Source organism: Sinocyclocheilus rhinocerous, unplaced genomic scaffold (genome assembly GCF_001515625.1).
Source record: "Sinocyclocheilus rhinocerous isolate Xijiao unplaced genomic scaffold, SAMN03320098_v1.1 scaffold400, whole genome shotgun sequence".
In the NCBI taxonomy this organism is placed as follows: Eukaryota; Metazoa; Chordata; class Actinopteri; order Cypriniformes; family Cyprinidae; genus Sinocyclocheilus; species Sinocyclocheilus rhinocerous.
In genome coordinates, this window is record NW_015666595.1 from 1,217,473 (window position 1) to 1,233,291 (window position 15,819).

Genomic DNA, 15,819 nt, shown 5'->3' on the forward strand with positions numbered 1-15,819 from the left:
GTTAAATACAGGTGCGTTGCGCATCCATTGAGATGAACTGAAAAAAGAGCACAGATCGCTTGACGGAGAGTGAAACTCTGATGTGCTCAGTCAGAGAGTGTTCGGCGAGTGAAAATATATCTGAGCTAAACTTATACTTGGCCTCCAACTCACACTGGCGAGTAAAATCTGAGAATGTATTAGCCATTGGCTAATATTAGACATCATTTAGTCGCCAGAGTGAAGATTTAGTCGCATTTGCGAGTGATTTACTAGCAATGTAGAGGGTTGTGCTTAGTTCATGTTAACTAAAGTAGTTAACAATCGTTAACTAATGAACCTTATTGTAAAGTGTTACCCACAAAATTAATAGTCAAAATAGATTCAGAAGGCATTGAACTGTTTGATGGCAGCAGTTAAACAGATGCTTTAACTCTTTAAATCAGTGGTTCTCCATTTCAAGGTTCCCCATTGACAAAGTAAATATTTGAAGGCTCCTCAAGATATTGCTGGTGCTTCTGCTGTAATTAAAACTTTTGTGTTTACAGAAACTAGGAGTGGCAATATATTAAAATTAATATTAACAATTAAAATTCCAGAAGACTAATTCAATAGCTGAATGTTCTTCAGCATTTACATTACAAATGAATTTATGGGACTTTTGTAGTCATTTGTGATTTTTTTTTACGTGCTAATACCAATTTCTCAGCAATTTACCCAAGAAAATATTTTAAACATGGCATAACCAAATTAAACTGAGAAATATGATGTCAGCTTATATTTTGATCATTAGTTGTTTTATCTTATTTTAATGCTTTTTTTTTTTTTCTTCAAATCACTTTAGTTCATCTTGAGGCTCTCTTAGAAGTTTGCTCTGGGCTCCAGGTTGAGAACCCACTGCTTTAGATAATGCACTTAATTCACAGCTAATTTTGTTTTTGTTACGGTGTGTAATTCTTTGTGTGGTCAGTAGAAGGGGTGCTTGGTCTGAGCTGCAGTTTCACATTAACCGAGACTAAAACCAACCGCACATATATCTACTTTTTTCATCACATTCCCGCCCCCAGCCCTATAGATCAGGAGACAGGATCCCAAAAGTCATTTTGGGAATCCAATCAACATACTTTTTTTTTTGCTAATCATGTTTTTAACTTGACTGACTAAGTCGAAACAATTAGGACACCCCCTTTTTGTGCTAAAAAGTGAAAGGAATCATGCAATCTATTTATAGATCCATGGAGGCCAGCAAGAAAGTACAGTTGAGTTTGTGGCTTTGAGGCTTCCTTTGAGAATGAATAATGGTTCTCTCTGTTAGTTTTGGGTGGTCTTCAACAGACTGACTGTAAATGATCTTTGTAAAAAAACGCTGTGGCCGTGATTTTTCCAGATACAGATCTTTTCCCCTTATGGTTTGGAAGGTTTCTACCTGTGGGTCTAGAGATTTGAGGTTGTGACGAGACGAATTGTCAGGTCCAGAGATGAGGAAAGATAAAATGTGATACTTAAACCCCTGTTTCACTACTTCTGTAATATAAAATTGTATCCGTACAACCTTTTAATAATTTAATCTAGATATTATGTGTATTTCAATATTCTAGGCTCTAGTAAGTTCACTGAAAAGTAAATAGCCTTTAGCTGCAATTTAACAGAAATTGTGTATGATATGTATCACCTGTTGTGATATATATCAGAGTGAAATGGATTCAGAGTGACATGGTTCTATGTGTGTGGAGCGGCCAAATGTGGCATCTACCTATACATATCTATGGCTCCAGAAACATAGATATATCCACCGTCTTATAAAGGTCAACGTGTCAACACTCACAGTATTTTGGAGGTAAAAAAAAAAAAAACCTTAAGCACAGATCACTCTCAATAAGATTAATAACATGCATTTAGAATATACAAAGGGTGAAGTTTCATTCACAAGCATCACTCACTATCATACTGTACAGTCATTGATGATGGACATTTTGATGATTTTGTTGATACAGCAGATATTGGTGATTGTTATTTAGAAATGGGGCAAAATGTCAAAAATGCTTCTCAAAGTAAATGGATCTGTTACAAATACTAGACGAACCTCCTGGCTGTCAGTCAAATATGGGCTACTTTCTTAACTTTTTCTTTATTTTAGGTCAGAGGAGATAACAAATCATCCTTAGAAAATGAAGTATCGAAAATTAGAGGAAAAACTGTTCTAGATGAAGTTCTCTCGAGGTTTATTGCGCAATTAGAAGTGGGTTTCCTGTGATTGCTGCATTTACATTAAACCCAACAGAGCTTCAATCGCGTTAAAGTGCTGTGTACTGTTATGTTGTGCTTTCGTAACCTGTAAAGACACGTTACGTCCTGTTGCACACAATAGTGTTAGTGATATTTTCTATCCAACACTCTCAATATTGAAACTATTGTAGAACAAGCCTCCTCCTGGAATGAAAATGTGGCATGATATATTATAATGTGTCTCCTGCAAGTCTTTCATTGTGAAAGCAATACTTCACTGCACCCAGCTGCTTCCCATGAGGAAGTGTTTTATGAGAACCATATTAGAGCAACACACATCCCAACTTGTATTTCTGCAAGCGTTTAGCTGCCGTGCAAAGTGATCATTGATTTAGCACATATTTATCTGCTCAAGGACACAAGATACATTTAGAGTGGTGGAGGGGAACATTGTCGGCTGGCCCTGTAAGCCATTAAACACAGTAGATGCTTTCAGTTGGCTTCTGTCTCTCATGATCAACGACTGTTTTAGGGTCTGGTAGCGGCACTACCCCATTTATGTAGTAGCAGCGGGTCCACCCTTAACCCGAGGATATATGTCTGATACAAAACCACCTGTAATTATATTCTTCATGCAAGACCAACTTCCTTCAGTGCATTTCCCTGGCCAGAAAAAACACGAAATGAACCACAGAATGGAAAGCCAATGACCCAAAATACTCTGGCACTTCTGAGGATTCAAAGGGGAACTCAGGCCTTTTGTTGTTTCAGCTGGACCACTTGTCCCCACATCTTGCTTATGAAAAAACTGGAACTATTGATGTCGAAGTCCTTTGAACGTTTGATTCAGATGAATGGGTGTCAGATGGCCTGGCTTAAAATGGTCTGGATGATTTCATCCTTGAACGGGGACATCAAGAAAGTTACATCACGTAATAATGTTTAGGCATTGTCACAAACATTCGGTCTGTCCTCTCAAGATCCGATTCAATCAGTGTCCTTCTCAGAGTTTCTTAGTGGAACACGAGTGATGGCATAAAATCAAAACTCAAAAAATAGTAATGTGACTTTGGATTCGTTCTATAATGTCATGGTTACTATTTGTTCTGTTCCTAAGCAGAGTGATTAATGTATTCACTGGAAGGTGATTTTCGCCTGTTCCACCTTATGGGTCTTGACCTCCTTGACTGTATGTAATAATTGAAATCTATTAAATGAATATTCAGTGAATTGTAACAAAAATCTTTTTTATTAATCAATTTTAATTAACACGGTAATAACAAAAAGTCAGATCTCTTTAATCTCAGATTTAAGAGGGTCTCTTACACACAATTAAGAAGTTCCTTTGTTTCTTTCAAATATAGTTTATAGACTTTAAATAATATAAACCAAAAATATAACCATTACCAGTATCAAATAAAATTAGAACCTTCACGTAAGTTCGCGGGCTTTTATTTTGAAATCCATTCTAGCCGAGAGGCGGAAGTAAAGGGCTGTGTTTATGTGCGCGCGTGTGTTGATGGCAGCCTCCAGTGACAGCATGCAGAACATAAACAGCGCGCTCTGTCAAATAGCCACAGAAAAACTTACAAACACGCATCTCATAACTTTGCAAACTGTGACGACAGCTTTACGGGAGGAGCAGTTCAGGTACTACACATTTTCCACTTTAAAAAATGAACCGAAATGTGGGTGTTTTGTATGTCAGCAGAGTATGTGTTGCATATTTCTACAGGTTAAAGAGCTGTTTAAAGAAAATATTTAGCGTTTTAAAAATCACACATAACACCCTATTAGTCTATGTATACTGTGTACTTACACATGAACCAGTTATTGTTTATGAAGAAAGTGGCAGGATGCATGGAACTTACTGCCATAAACATTCATCGAACTGAAAATAGACTGACACAGTTTGTTTCTGTTTTGTTTCAGAGCCAGTGTTGACAGAGAGGCTCTTGGAAACCTCTTTGCAGTGCTGTCGAGGCTTTTTGTGGATGTTCAGCATTTGGTTGAAAAGATGGATTCACAGGAAGAAGCAGCATCTCTGTGCCTTAAACTCACCGCAGAGTGTTTCAGAGCGCACAGAAATGCATGCGTACAGTGCACTCAAAACCAGTGCTGTCTGAGGTAGTGTACAGTGTCCAAAAAGTCTGAGACCACTAATACAAATGAATAAAGTTAGCATTTTTTAATTTATTGTAACATTTTTCATTTCAAATGATTTCCTTGGCATAAATATGTGATTAAAATGTAACAAAAATGTATTGTCTAAATATATTATATGATATTATGTATTTTAAAATATTTTGTATGTTCTCAATTTAATTCAATTTGTTTCTTTATTTTATGTCAGAACTGTTTTTTTTTTTATCCTAGGATTTTGCAGATTTTTGATGTGGTCTCAGGCTTACAGACACTGTTTATAACATCATACAAACAAACAAAAAAAACTTTTTATCTTCACAGAGATGTAGGCTCTATCAAGCTATCTTTTGAGATCTTGGCCAGACTCCTCAAGATTTCATCAGGAGGTTCAAATGACGTTTATGACGGTGAGTTTCAAGTGTTTTCAGCTGTATAGAAAGGATCTTCTCTGTAAGATGGAGGGTAACGGGCAGATAACTCAATGTATGACTCTATCCATTGGCAGCACTTCGATGTGGGATTCAGTTTCTTGGTAACATTGCTGTTGGAAACCAGCTTTGCAAAGATGACATCTGGGAGCTTGGTTTCCCGCTTGTCTTTTGGTGAGTGAATTTATGGTCGGGCGGCCGCTGATGCATTTCTTACGATGCCAGTCAAAAATGTGTTTGGTCTTCATTTTGTAAAATGCCACTGATTTGTAAAGCCCTCTACTGCTGCGGTTTTGTAACCACTTTTATCTCTTTCAAGGGACCTTTTGGAGCTCGCAGATGAGAAAGCTGTTTCATACACATGTATGGTGATCCACACTTGTCTGGATAAACACAAGACAGAGCAGCTAGTTAAAGACACACAGCAGCTTAAATTGTCCCTGAAGATCATGGACTTGTGCAGGACATTGCCTGATGTGGACTGGACGTAAGCTTTGTGTTTTCATTGAAACAAGCACATCTGTTATTTAGGCCAATTTTATACCCCATTTTGGTCGTATATTACTCTTCTTACAGGGTCTTTATTGTCACAAAACACTTTCTCAAGTCGTCAGAGCTCATTAGGAGGATGTACACCGAAATGACCAATGAGGAAAGGTAAAAACTCTCAATTATTTAATTCAGTTATTGCACAAAGATGAGAAGTACTTACATCTAGGTTAATACATCACAATACTGAGTTTTGACTTTTTGGATGATTTGATTCAGTGTTTTTTTAAGGCTGTTACAAATTCTAGTAACACTTTACAATGTGGTTTCATTTGTTAACATTAACTACATTAGTTGTTAACATGAACTAACAATGAGCATTTATTCATTTTAGGTAGTGTTAATCTCAACATTTACTAATAAATTTTTTCAGTTCAGAAGTTTTATCTGTTAATGCACTGTGAACTAACACGAACATGAACATTTTTATTAACTAACAAAGGTTTATAAATGCTAGTGAGCTGCCTAACTAGACAGCATTTTCAGACATCATTGGCTGTTCCAAATAGTAGGCATTTTAAATACATTTTAAATAACCAAAAATTATAAGGTAACATTTCATCCTTTGTAGATAAGGCATTGTAAGGAACTGGCCAAGATGGTGGATGCCATCTAAAAAAAAATACCAAAAGAAAATAGTCACATAACATAATAAAATAAACACATTTTTTTTCACTACACTTTTGTACTTATGTCTTTCTGTGTATTATTATCTATTGAAAATATTCAAATTAAATAATTCTGTCTGGGCCAATGAGGTTCCACTTTGGTTAGGATGCTTCCTTAAAAAGTAATTCTCTGTGACGTGTAGACATTAAGACAGCTCACTAGGGTTTGGAACAGAGCCTGATCAACTCTCTTAAAGCATAGTAAAATGGGCCACAAGAATACATGTATCTTTCTAAATTATATTGTATGTTTTGATATAGATTATTTTGTGAATGTAATTGTATACTAACAGGCTCACACTGCTGGAGCTGATATTAGCACAGCTTGGTGTTGTTGAGGAGGAGAACTGCTTAATGCCTCTGAGCATAGCTCAGTTCCTGGCTTCCTGCTTCACTGATCACTGCAGTGCTGTTCTCACCCTGAGCTCTGAATCATCAGATGACCAGGTCAGCTTTATCTGCAATGCTCATATTGAACCTCTTCATGTTAGTATGCAATATGCATATTCAGAATATTGGGATCATGTTGTATAGTGGGCAATATTATGGATGTTTTATCAGTGTCTGTTGATATTGGACATTAAGAAACTACTGTTATTACTTTTATTCTTGAGCACCAAATCAGCATTTTAAAATGATTTCTGAAGGATCATGTGACACTGAAGACTGGAGTAATGGCTGCTGAAAATTCAGCTTTGCCAATACAGGAATAAATTACATTTATAATATACTCAAAAAAATGCAGCCTTGGTGAGCATTGAAAGAAGAGACTTCTTTCAAAAACATAAAAAAAATCTCTTTTATAGATAATGTACTAAGCCTGGTATTTTCTCTACGTTTGTAGGAGGCTATGGTTGTCATCAGGCTTTTAGACATCCTTTGTGAGATGACCTCTGACTGCAAGGAGTTTATGGCCCTGCAGGATGACTCTGACCTTTTGAGAGCAACAGTTGGTAAATTTGGAGTACTGGCGTAATGCTTTTGCTTTTGTTGGAAATAAAAATCCTAATGCATTCTTAATGTGAATACACAAAAACCATAGGAAATTATCAAGTCTCTGCCATGAATTGAAGATGCAAAATATTTGTTTTGGTACAACTGCATAATCACTCTGTAAAAACTCTTGAAAACATGGGGCTGAGCTTGCTATCCCTCATACTATCTGTCTTGCAGATGATTAACTAAACTGAAAAATCAAACCACACACCCCTATATGCTTTTTCTCTCCTTTCCTATTTTATTAGTCATGCCAGCATGCATTTCTCTCACTCTCTCTCACATCTTGTATGTAATGTGTAAATTCTCGAGAGATCTTCTTTGTCATCCTCAGATATCTTGAAAGAGGTCCACTTACTGGGCAAAACCAGTAAAAATGTGTTCACCGCAGCACACGATTTCTCCTTGACAAGGCCAGGGGGCGCCGATACCCATCCTGCCCTCAGTTTCAAAGCTCATCTCATTCGGCTCATTGGGAACCTGTGTCATGGCCACGTTGTCAACCAAGACAAGGTACTGCACGCTGTAGCTTCTAGAATGGTGTGTAAGTGTGTGTGCAAATAGGAGATTTTGCATATATGAAAAGTGCAGTCACATTATTAGAGATGTGCAAAACGACATATTTTCAGAACCGAGACCCCATATGTATATGGGTCAAAGATGAGACATCGCATTTTGGTGTCCGCATTAAAATTAAGTTTACAAAAGTGATTTTATATACATAGAAATGACATTAAATGCAAGCGTCTGCTTTAATCTTTCAAATAACTTCCATCGCCAATCAGCGCAACATATATTTTTGTAAAAATCAAACAACATACTTATTCTGACCTGTACTTATTAAAATGTGTAAAAGAAAAAGTAGTCATACTAAATTTTATTATATTTTAAATGATTAAAAACCTCTTGCTGACAAATGGGTAAAACCTAGGGGTTTGAAGGATAGTGGTAAAAATTGGTAAAGGTTTACAATTACAATTAATTAGTTTTGAGGGGGCTGCACTGTGATCCTTAAATACTGTCATCTAATCTTTCCTCTAAATATGCCTGACAAGTTTTTTTGGCAAATTATGGTAAAAATGTTTGATAGTCGAGACTGGTTGAAAAAGATGTAGTTTTGCCTGACTGCACCTTGCTTGAAATTCATCAATAAAAGAGAACTGATTGATGGGTAAGAAAAACTGAAATAGTCAGTGTGATTGCCAAGGGAAGGAAGTAGTTAGCAAAATTCTTGGAAATCATCTTTTAAACTTCCTCTCCTGCGATTTTCTATGACTTGTTGGAATGTGTTGGCAATGAATGATGAAACTAACACCATAGAGTTTGCAGCCAACTCCAGTAGCGTACTGATCAACGGACAGCACAACCCAGTCGTGGTAAACACATTAACAATGCTGTGGTTTAGAGCCTTTCTCTCTGTCCATCAACCCAGGCCTGGGCTTTTTGTTTGTGGAAGCTCCCTCCTTGAAAACTAATCAGGGGATTAATGCCGGTAGATAAAGACTCGAGAACCATTCTGAATTTCATGCTTGTATCATCTCATTTCTTCCCCAAAACTTTTTCCACTTTGTTCCCTTTCTTCTTTTTTTTTTTTTTCTTTTTAATGAATTCTCTTGTAAGCAGCCTCCTGCGATGGAGGGATTTTCAGGCTTTCAGGTCTGTCCCCTTCAATCAGCACAGAGGAGAACCTAGTACCAGCCTTCTTAAATAGGGTCAAGGCACACAACTGAGAGGTCAAAGGTCAAAAAACAATAGCAAGCCTGCACCCTCAGTTTTTGACCAAAACCTTGTGAGCACACAGCTCCCGTTGCTGCTTTCTAATGGGCCGTTCACTCAGAATGCATTTTTGCATTCCACTGTACTGCTTTTCCATTACTTTTCTATGTAAACCAGACGGTTTTATTGTTGGGGATGTTTTATTGTTGTGCTAGACGCATGAGTCTAAAGAAGGTCAACTTTTAAATTCCCATGTTTCTAAACCATCGTCTTTGTTAGAGGACCTCTTAAATGACTAATTTAGACAGCTCTACATAAAAAGCAGTACCACACAATTGCAATTCTCATGCAAAACACAGTTTAGTGTTATGTTGTTATACTGCTAATGGTATACTCAAAAAAGCATAACAATATGTTAAACACAAATATATTATTAAAAAAATGAGTTTTTATAAAACTGAACTGTTTTTATCGATACTTTGCCATTTTTAATGAAATATGTTTTTTGAACTACATTTCTATCCACTTGCTTGCCGTTTTGGATTTTTTTGTCAGTGTTTGCTTTGCTACAAGAAAGTATCTTAGGTGGCAGTACAGTTAAGCGTAGGACCAGCTTTTGCATCAGGAGTGCTGATGCCTTAAAATGCTGCCTCTGCAGTAGTCCACTACATGAGAGGATAGCCAAACAAAACTAATTCTGTGGCTGAAGCGTACGGTTACATAAGTTTCCCTTAGTTTTATTGCTAGCACTACTTTCTCAATCAAACGCCATGCTTGTCATTAGCAGCAGAAAATTGTCAGGGCTCTATGTCTTATGTCTCCTCTTTCTTATTCAGTCTTTTTTTTTTTATGGAATCAAGGTGGTTAAAGGGCAACCGCTGTAGCTCTTGGGTTACGATACATACTCGGGGTAATGTACAGTATAGTTGGACACTGCATGTGACGAAAACCAGCGCAAACTCGTTTGACTGCGCCAAACCAGAGCTCAACCGCATGGACTTTCCTCCATGGAAAGTAATTGTTTTCTGACCAGTCTGGCTCACAATGTCCCTGTTAAAGACTGTTTTCCTTGTTTTTTCCATTTGTCCCCTATAGGTAAGAGAACTGGACGGTATAGCTCTCATTCTGGACAACTGCAGCATCGACAGCAACAACCCCTGTATCCTTGATTGTGACTCCATGCACTTATTTTTTCACACTGTGCTTTTGAGGTGTATTTAATGAGGGTTTTCTGGTTTAGTGAAAACCACCACAGAAAATGCAAAGATATTGCTATCTGTAGTGTGAATAGCATTGTAATGGCCCCTTAAATTCCATTACTAATGGAGGTTTTACCGCAGTGTTTCATGTTTGAATGATTGGTGGCTTGTTCAGAGTTGAAAACGCAGTTGAGATGTTATTCGAGACAAGCCAGCATCTTGCCCAATGGTTTCATGTCCCACCACCTAGCAACGTCCCCTGTAGAGAGGTGGAACTGTTGGGCTGACTCACGATCATTTTGTAACCCTCACTCATCAGTCTCCTTGTGGGAAATATCTAGTCGTAATAGTTTATGAAGCTAAATGTAGGTATTGCATATATGAGTAATTTTGTGGTGTTGACAGAAGTCAGTTTTATAGATGTGCAACACTTTCTGGAAAACTTGATTGAAATCCTGGGTGGAAAATCACCACTTGAATGAAATTAAGTGACATTTTGTATTTTTATAGTGTTGACCTGCATCCTGCCAACTCTGTTCCATATGAAACGGTTCATTGATAACACGACAATCTGATGTATTACAGCTGTGTTTCCAAAGGCTCCTTGACTGATGCTGGCACTGTTGTTAAAAAAAAAAAAAAAACTTTCATTCTCTAGCGATCACTGCCGGTCTGTATTAAAGAGAGCAGGGCACAATGCCAGCTGCTCTTTCACTAGGGGATGAGCCACTAAGCTGAGCTTGTGTCCTCACGGACGCTGCTTCCTGACCACTTTAGGAAGTTGTCATTGTTGCTTACTGTTTAGCATGGTTGCTGGACCTGGTGTTGCTAGCGTCACTTCTGGTATGGGCAAAATTTGTATAAAATATTATGTGATATACCGATGAACTGATATATTGTGCGTCCCTGCCCTAGTTATAAACTTAGACATTAATTCAGGAGTGATGTGCTATTACTTTTCGAAGTGATCGAATTTGCATCCTGGTGGACGATAAAATGGCGAAGTTATGTTGAAGGTAGTTCCTGAGCCTTATCTAGAGACCAGAATATCATGGAGACTTTTTGGTGGGCTTTTTGACTGAAGCCTGCATGAAACCAACAAGAACACCCTGACAACCACATAGCAATGCATTAAAACCACTGAAAACAATAACTGTCCTTAATATTCTTTCCAGTCATAAGCCAGTGGGCTGTGTTTGCCATCCGGAACATCCTGGAACACAACCTAGAGAATCAGAAGCTGATACAAGGTCTTCGGAGACAAGGTGTGACAGACGACTCAATGCTCAGAGAAATGGGCTTCAGAGTGGAAGAAAGGGATGGCAGTCTACTGCTCAGGCCCCTAAAGAAGGACCCCTAGTTGATTAAGTAGAGCTTGGAAACTGCTGTCCCTGAAACCCATCCCCACACCCCTTTACCATGCTATATTACACTCTGGAGATGGCTTAAAACGCCCACAACACACTGGGGTCATTAAATATCCAATCAGTAGTTGGGAGCATAAGGGGGTGGTTTGGGCTTTGTGTTCCCCACACAAGAGGAAATCAATCAGAGGAGCTTATCTGAGAGGACTCATGCTGACGTCTGTGATGCATTTAGTGGTCTTTGATTCCAACCCCCCCAAAGTGGGATTCAAATCCTATGAAACAAGGAGAACCGTGTCTTCCTGGCTTTTCAGCCACTAAAGAGAGGTTAATCCCTAATTCAGTGCATTTTATGGAGACCAGGCCGTCTCTTGATCTGTACACATAAAGTTAGTCTCTGAATAGCCGTGAGACTCGGATCCTTCTTTTTGAAAGCTGACTTAAGATTTGTGTGCTTTAAAATCGGGTTTGTTTACAAAGCCGTGCAATTTCAACAATTCCCCTTTTATTTGAACAAGCTTCCCGTGTAGCTTGGTAGATGGAGATTACTGTATGGTAGGGCTGTCTATTTAAATTTAATTTAGTGCAATTATTACAATAAAATAACGCAACGCAATTACCTGTGTGTACATTCCATAAAATCTGATTTTTTTAAACCAATAGAGCAGTTTCACACTCATTTGTGTGAATCTGCAGTCAGCACAACCAAAGATCCCATTACAGGCAACAAGCTTTGACTTGAACACGGAAAAGTGTTCAAAACTGCTAGATCAATTTTGAAAATAGAACATTCTTTTTAAAAGTATGCATTAACTATTCAAAAGTTTGGGTTCAGTTTTAATGTTTTTGAAAGAAGTAAGTCACTAAGGCTGCATTTATTTGATAAAAAACATTAATATTTTGAAATATTATTGCTTTTTAAAATAACTGTTTTCTATTTTAATATATTTTAAAATGTAATTTATTCCTGTGATGGCAAAGCTGAATTTTCAGCATCATTACTCCAGTCTTCAGTGTCACATGATCCTTCAGAAATCAGTCTAATATGCTGATTTGGTGCTCAAGAAACATTTCTTATTATTATTATGAACAGCTGTGCTGCTTAATATTTTTGTGGAAACTGTGATATATTTTTTTTTCAGGATTCTTTGATGAATAGAAAGTTCAAAAGAAAGAACAGAATTTGTTACATTATGTGTGTGTGTGTGTGTGTGTGTGTCTGTGTGTAAAAGTCTTTACTGTCATTTTTGTTGTATTAAAAATAGTATTGATTATTTTTAAAGAAATTTTACTCACCCCAAACTTTTGAATGGTATTTTTGTGTGTGTGTGTGTGTGTATATATATATATATATATTCTGATATCGAGTAGAAAACATATACTATTCAAATAATATAAAGTAAATATTTTCATGATTATAAATCAAATAATTAAATTTTGTAAACAACATGTTTTCTTTATTATAGAATGTATACTCTGCCTACTTTTAAAAAAACTGTTTAAATTGGTCTTTACACATAAAAAATAGCTGCTTTTCTATTTTAGGAAGAGTGTCCCTAGATTCTTATTGATAGTTTTGCTTGTTTACTGTCCAGCCTAATATACATAAAACATTAGAAGAGCAACTTCTCTCAAACTGACCAGAAATCAGTCATCAGGCCTTTCTCTCTCTCTCTCTCTCTCTCTCTGGCTATCCCACACCACTTTTTGGCTCTCCTGGTCATCTAGTTCTGCCCTTAGTTTGTTCTAAGTGAATCAGACCAGAAGTATTCGCTTGCAGAATCACATCTCGCCCCGTTCTGGAATGAGCTGAGTGGTCCACACACATACACCCCCGTAGCATTAATACCCCTCTATGGAGGCCTCTGCTCTCCCCACCACACCCTGTTTTTTCTGCCTCATATTTTTTAATGACAAAATGTTTGTGCGAAACAATCGGGGTTGACTTTTCTCTCAATCCGGGGTATAGTGTTGGGAGCTTACGCGGTTCCGGTACCCAGCAGTTCAGACGGCTAACAAAACAGGTCCAGTTTACTTCTGCTTCGGTGGCTGCCTGCAATGCTTTTCACCCACAGGAAAAAGACCAGAGGGGCAGAGAGCATATGGCGGGTGAATGAATGAGCCAGGTCGGATGCCTATTCAAACCCAGGCGGGAACAGCTCTGTGTCACTCCGAGATCAGCGTTTCGCAGTATCTACACCCACAACTATAAGCCGCTTGGTGCTTCTGGGAAGATACTTTCTGAGTCGCGTGAGATGCTGACGTGCATTTAACAACAAGGCACCATTTTGCTCAGTAAAAAGATTCATTTAAATGACCACAGTTTGATGTATTTGATCCAAACTGTTTGATTCATTTATTTATCTAGCGATTTTACTGTAAATCTTTGCCCCCCAAAAAAGTATAAATACATCCAGACAACAAAAAGATGAGATGATTTCATATCAAACTTGAAAAAGAAATCATGGAGAACTCGGGAAAAGTCATTAAAAAAACGTACATAATTAAACTGGGACAAAAATTGGAGATCTGTAATTAAACAATAAAAACATTACAGAGAAAATAGTATCAATAATTACTCTGAATATACCTGACATAAAGTGCCATATTCTCTACATAAAAAAATATATTTTACCAAATTTGCCAGCTATATAACTCGTATAAACAATTTAGATGAAAAACAAATGCTACTCAAAATATTTCCAGTGACCTTTTAACCATTTTTTTTTTTTGACCCATATCTGTATGGTCCATTGGCTCAGGCGGAATATAACTAGACCTTGTGCACGCCGGAGCAGTGATGTGGAATTCCATGTCTCTGGCATTCGTGGGAATGGTTTGGTCACTCTATGAAGTATCTAAAAGCTCTCTCTCTTTCGTTCCCACACACATTTACACACTCACGTTTAGAGCATTGCAGCATACATGGCCAAGTCTTGATATGACTAAGGAAGCTTCTCTTCTCATAAAAAACAATCGTTTTTTGTTTCCATACAGCCCACAGTACGCGCCATAACCACCAGTGCAGCAATTGGCAACGTATCCACAACGTTTCTTAAGTGTAGAAATGAGTTGGCCACTTTTCTTCATTGGTAAACTGCAAAAGAAGCTCTTTTTACATACGCAGTGTCCTATACTGTTTCAGGTTGTGTTTTGGAAGCAACAGATCAGTAGCAATGATATTAGAAGTTTTTACTTCTGTGTACCATTACGAGACAACTACAGTATGAACATTTTCAGTCTTTTTTTTTTCTCCAAAGAGAAGGGAAAAGGGTTCTTTTTTCAGTGTTCAAACAGATACAGTGTGACTGAAGCTTTCCAGCATTTCCAGAGTTGCAAAGTTGCAGCACCTCTTTCCTCTCGAACTTCCATAGGGGTTTAGCTGGTGGGATTTCTTACAAGTTCCTCTCGTCTTAATTTGAAAAAGATCACCTTAGTGGGCAGTTTAGACTGTCCAATAGGAGTTTTGAGTCAATATCAGGTCCTCAGGACAGGCCCTAACTGACCTTCCTCAAGTCTGTGAGAATCTGATATCTACAAAAGCCTAGCGCTGCATATATATAGCGTCCATATGTTTGCATGAAATCCCCAAAAAGTCAGTCTGAGGTCAGTGCATTTTCCTCTCAAGTTCCGGCATCTTCATTATCCATCCCAGTTCTCCTTTGGCAACGGCCTTTCTTGCATAAAGACTGCCTGATGTGCAAATTGAAGCCTTCCAATTCGACACTTCCATTTCTGTTTCAAACACTTCCTGTTTCTTTCCATTGGCTTCTTGCCTTTCTTTCTTGTCCTTTTAACTCTTCCTTTCGCTCATTTACAGGTAAACACCTCTGTCTTTTCACTGCAGGTGTTACACTTAACGAAGCAGCACCACTGGAACTTGCAGTTGCACTGCCACACGCGCGTGTACTGGTGGGTGTTGTGGCCCCGGCCGCAGCACATCAGGTTGCACCCGTCTGTGTGAGGGGACGTGTGGTTACACAGCCGTCCTCTCGTTCCCGTGCTCCCCGTCACAGCATCCTCCTCACAATAGTTGGGCGAGTGCTCCAAGTAAACCAAGTCTGTGTCCGTGGGTTTTATGTACCCACGGGACTGCTTGAGACGCAGGAAAGAGGGTTGGCGAAAACGCGTGGCTCTCACGGCCTCCACCTCAACCGCAGTGGCATAACGCTCCTTAAGCAAATAGCCGATCTCTCGGAATTTCGGCAGAGTTGTCCAACAGGTTTTTGTGGTACATGAGCCGGAGACACCATGACATTTACATTCCAGCTTCATCCTTTCCTCTAGAACCTGCAACAGTAGGGAAAAACCCAGTGTTACCAAATGTTGGTGCTTTGTTTTGTAACTGAACGGTAATGTATATATGTGACCCTGGAGCACAAAACCAAAAAAAAAAAAAGTCTCAAGTCGCTGGGGTATATTTGTAGCAATAGCCAAAAATACATTGTATGGATAAAAATGATTGTTTTTTTTTTTATGCCAAAAATCAGGATATCATGTTCCATGAAGATATTTTGTAAATTTCCTACTGTAAATATATTAAAACTTA

At 38.1% G+C, this 15,819-nt stretch overlaps 2 protein-coding genes across 3 annotated transcripts in view; one reads left to right on the forward strand and one right to left on the reverse strand.

Annotated features, from left to right (window-relative positions):
• The first annotated feature begins 3,697 nt into the window (after window positions 1–3,697).
• On the forward strand, window positions 3,698–12,023 carry LOC107732963 (ataxin-10-like). 2 transcript variants are annotated; one of them, XM_016544432.1, is made up of 11 exons: window positions 3,698–3,855; window positions 4,138–4,332; window positions 4,672–4,757; window positions 4,856–4,952; window positions 5,098–5,265; window positions 5,355–5,435; window positions 6,289–6,442; window positions 6,840–6,948; window positions 7,326–7,504; window positions 9,803–9,866; window positions 11,082–12,023. In XM_016544432.1, exons 1-11 carry the CDS (start codon window positions 3,707–3,709, stop codon window positions 11,264–11,266), a joined length of 1,467 nt encoding a protein of 488 aa, XP_016399918.1. In that variant the 5' UTR covers window positions 3,698–3,706; the 3' UTR covers window positions 11,267–12,023. The 2 variants fall into 2 exon arrangements, with proteins under 2 accessions (XP_016399918.1, XP_016399919.1); XM_016544433.1 differs by lacking the exon at window positions 4,138–4,332 and having other exon boundaries at window positions 11,082–12,022.
• Window positions 12,024–13,922: 1,899 nt separating this feature from the next.
• Window positions 13,923–15,819, reverse strand: part of LOC107732964 (protein Wnt-7b-like) — a 9,315-nt gene continuing 7,418 nt past the window's right edge. The window contains exon 4 of the mRNA XM_016544434.1: window positions 13,923–15,560. Coding sequence (XP_016399920.1) covers window positions 15,081–15,560 — 480 coding nt within the window. The 3' untranslated portion in view covers window positions 13,923–15,080. The remainder of the gene's footprint in view (window positions 15,561–15,819) is intronic.

What these genes read in the sequence shown, in the direction of transcription:
- LOC107732963 (XM_016544432.1), top strand. Translation starts at nt 3,707, where the DNA reads ATGTGCGCGCGTGTGTTGATGGCAGCCTCCAGTGACAGCATGCAGAAC. An exon ending in CTGAATCATCAGATGACCAG is followed by an intron (nt 6,443 to 6,839) that starts GTCAGCTTTATC and finishes CTACGTTTGTAG; the next exon opens with GAGGCTATGGTTGTCATCAG. An exon ending in CATCGACAGCAACAACCCCT is followed by an intron (nt 9,867 to 11,081) that starts GTATCCTTGATT and finishes TATTCTTTCCAG; the next exon opens with TCATAAGCCAGTGGGCTGTG.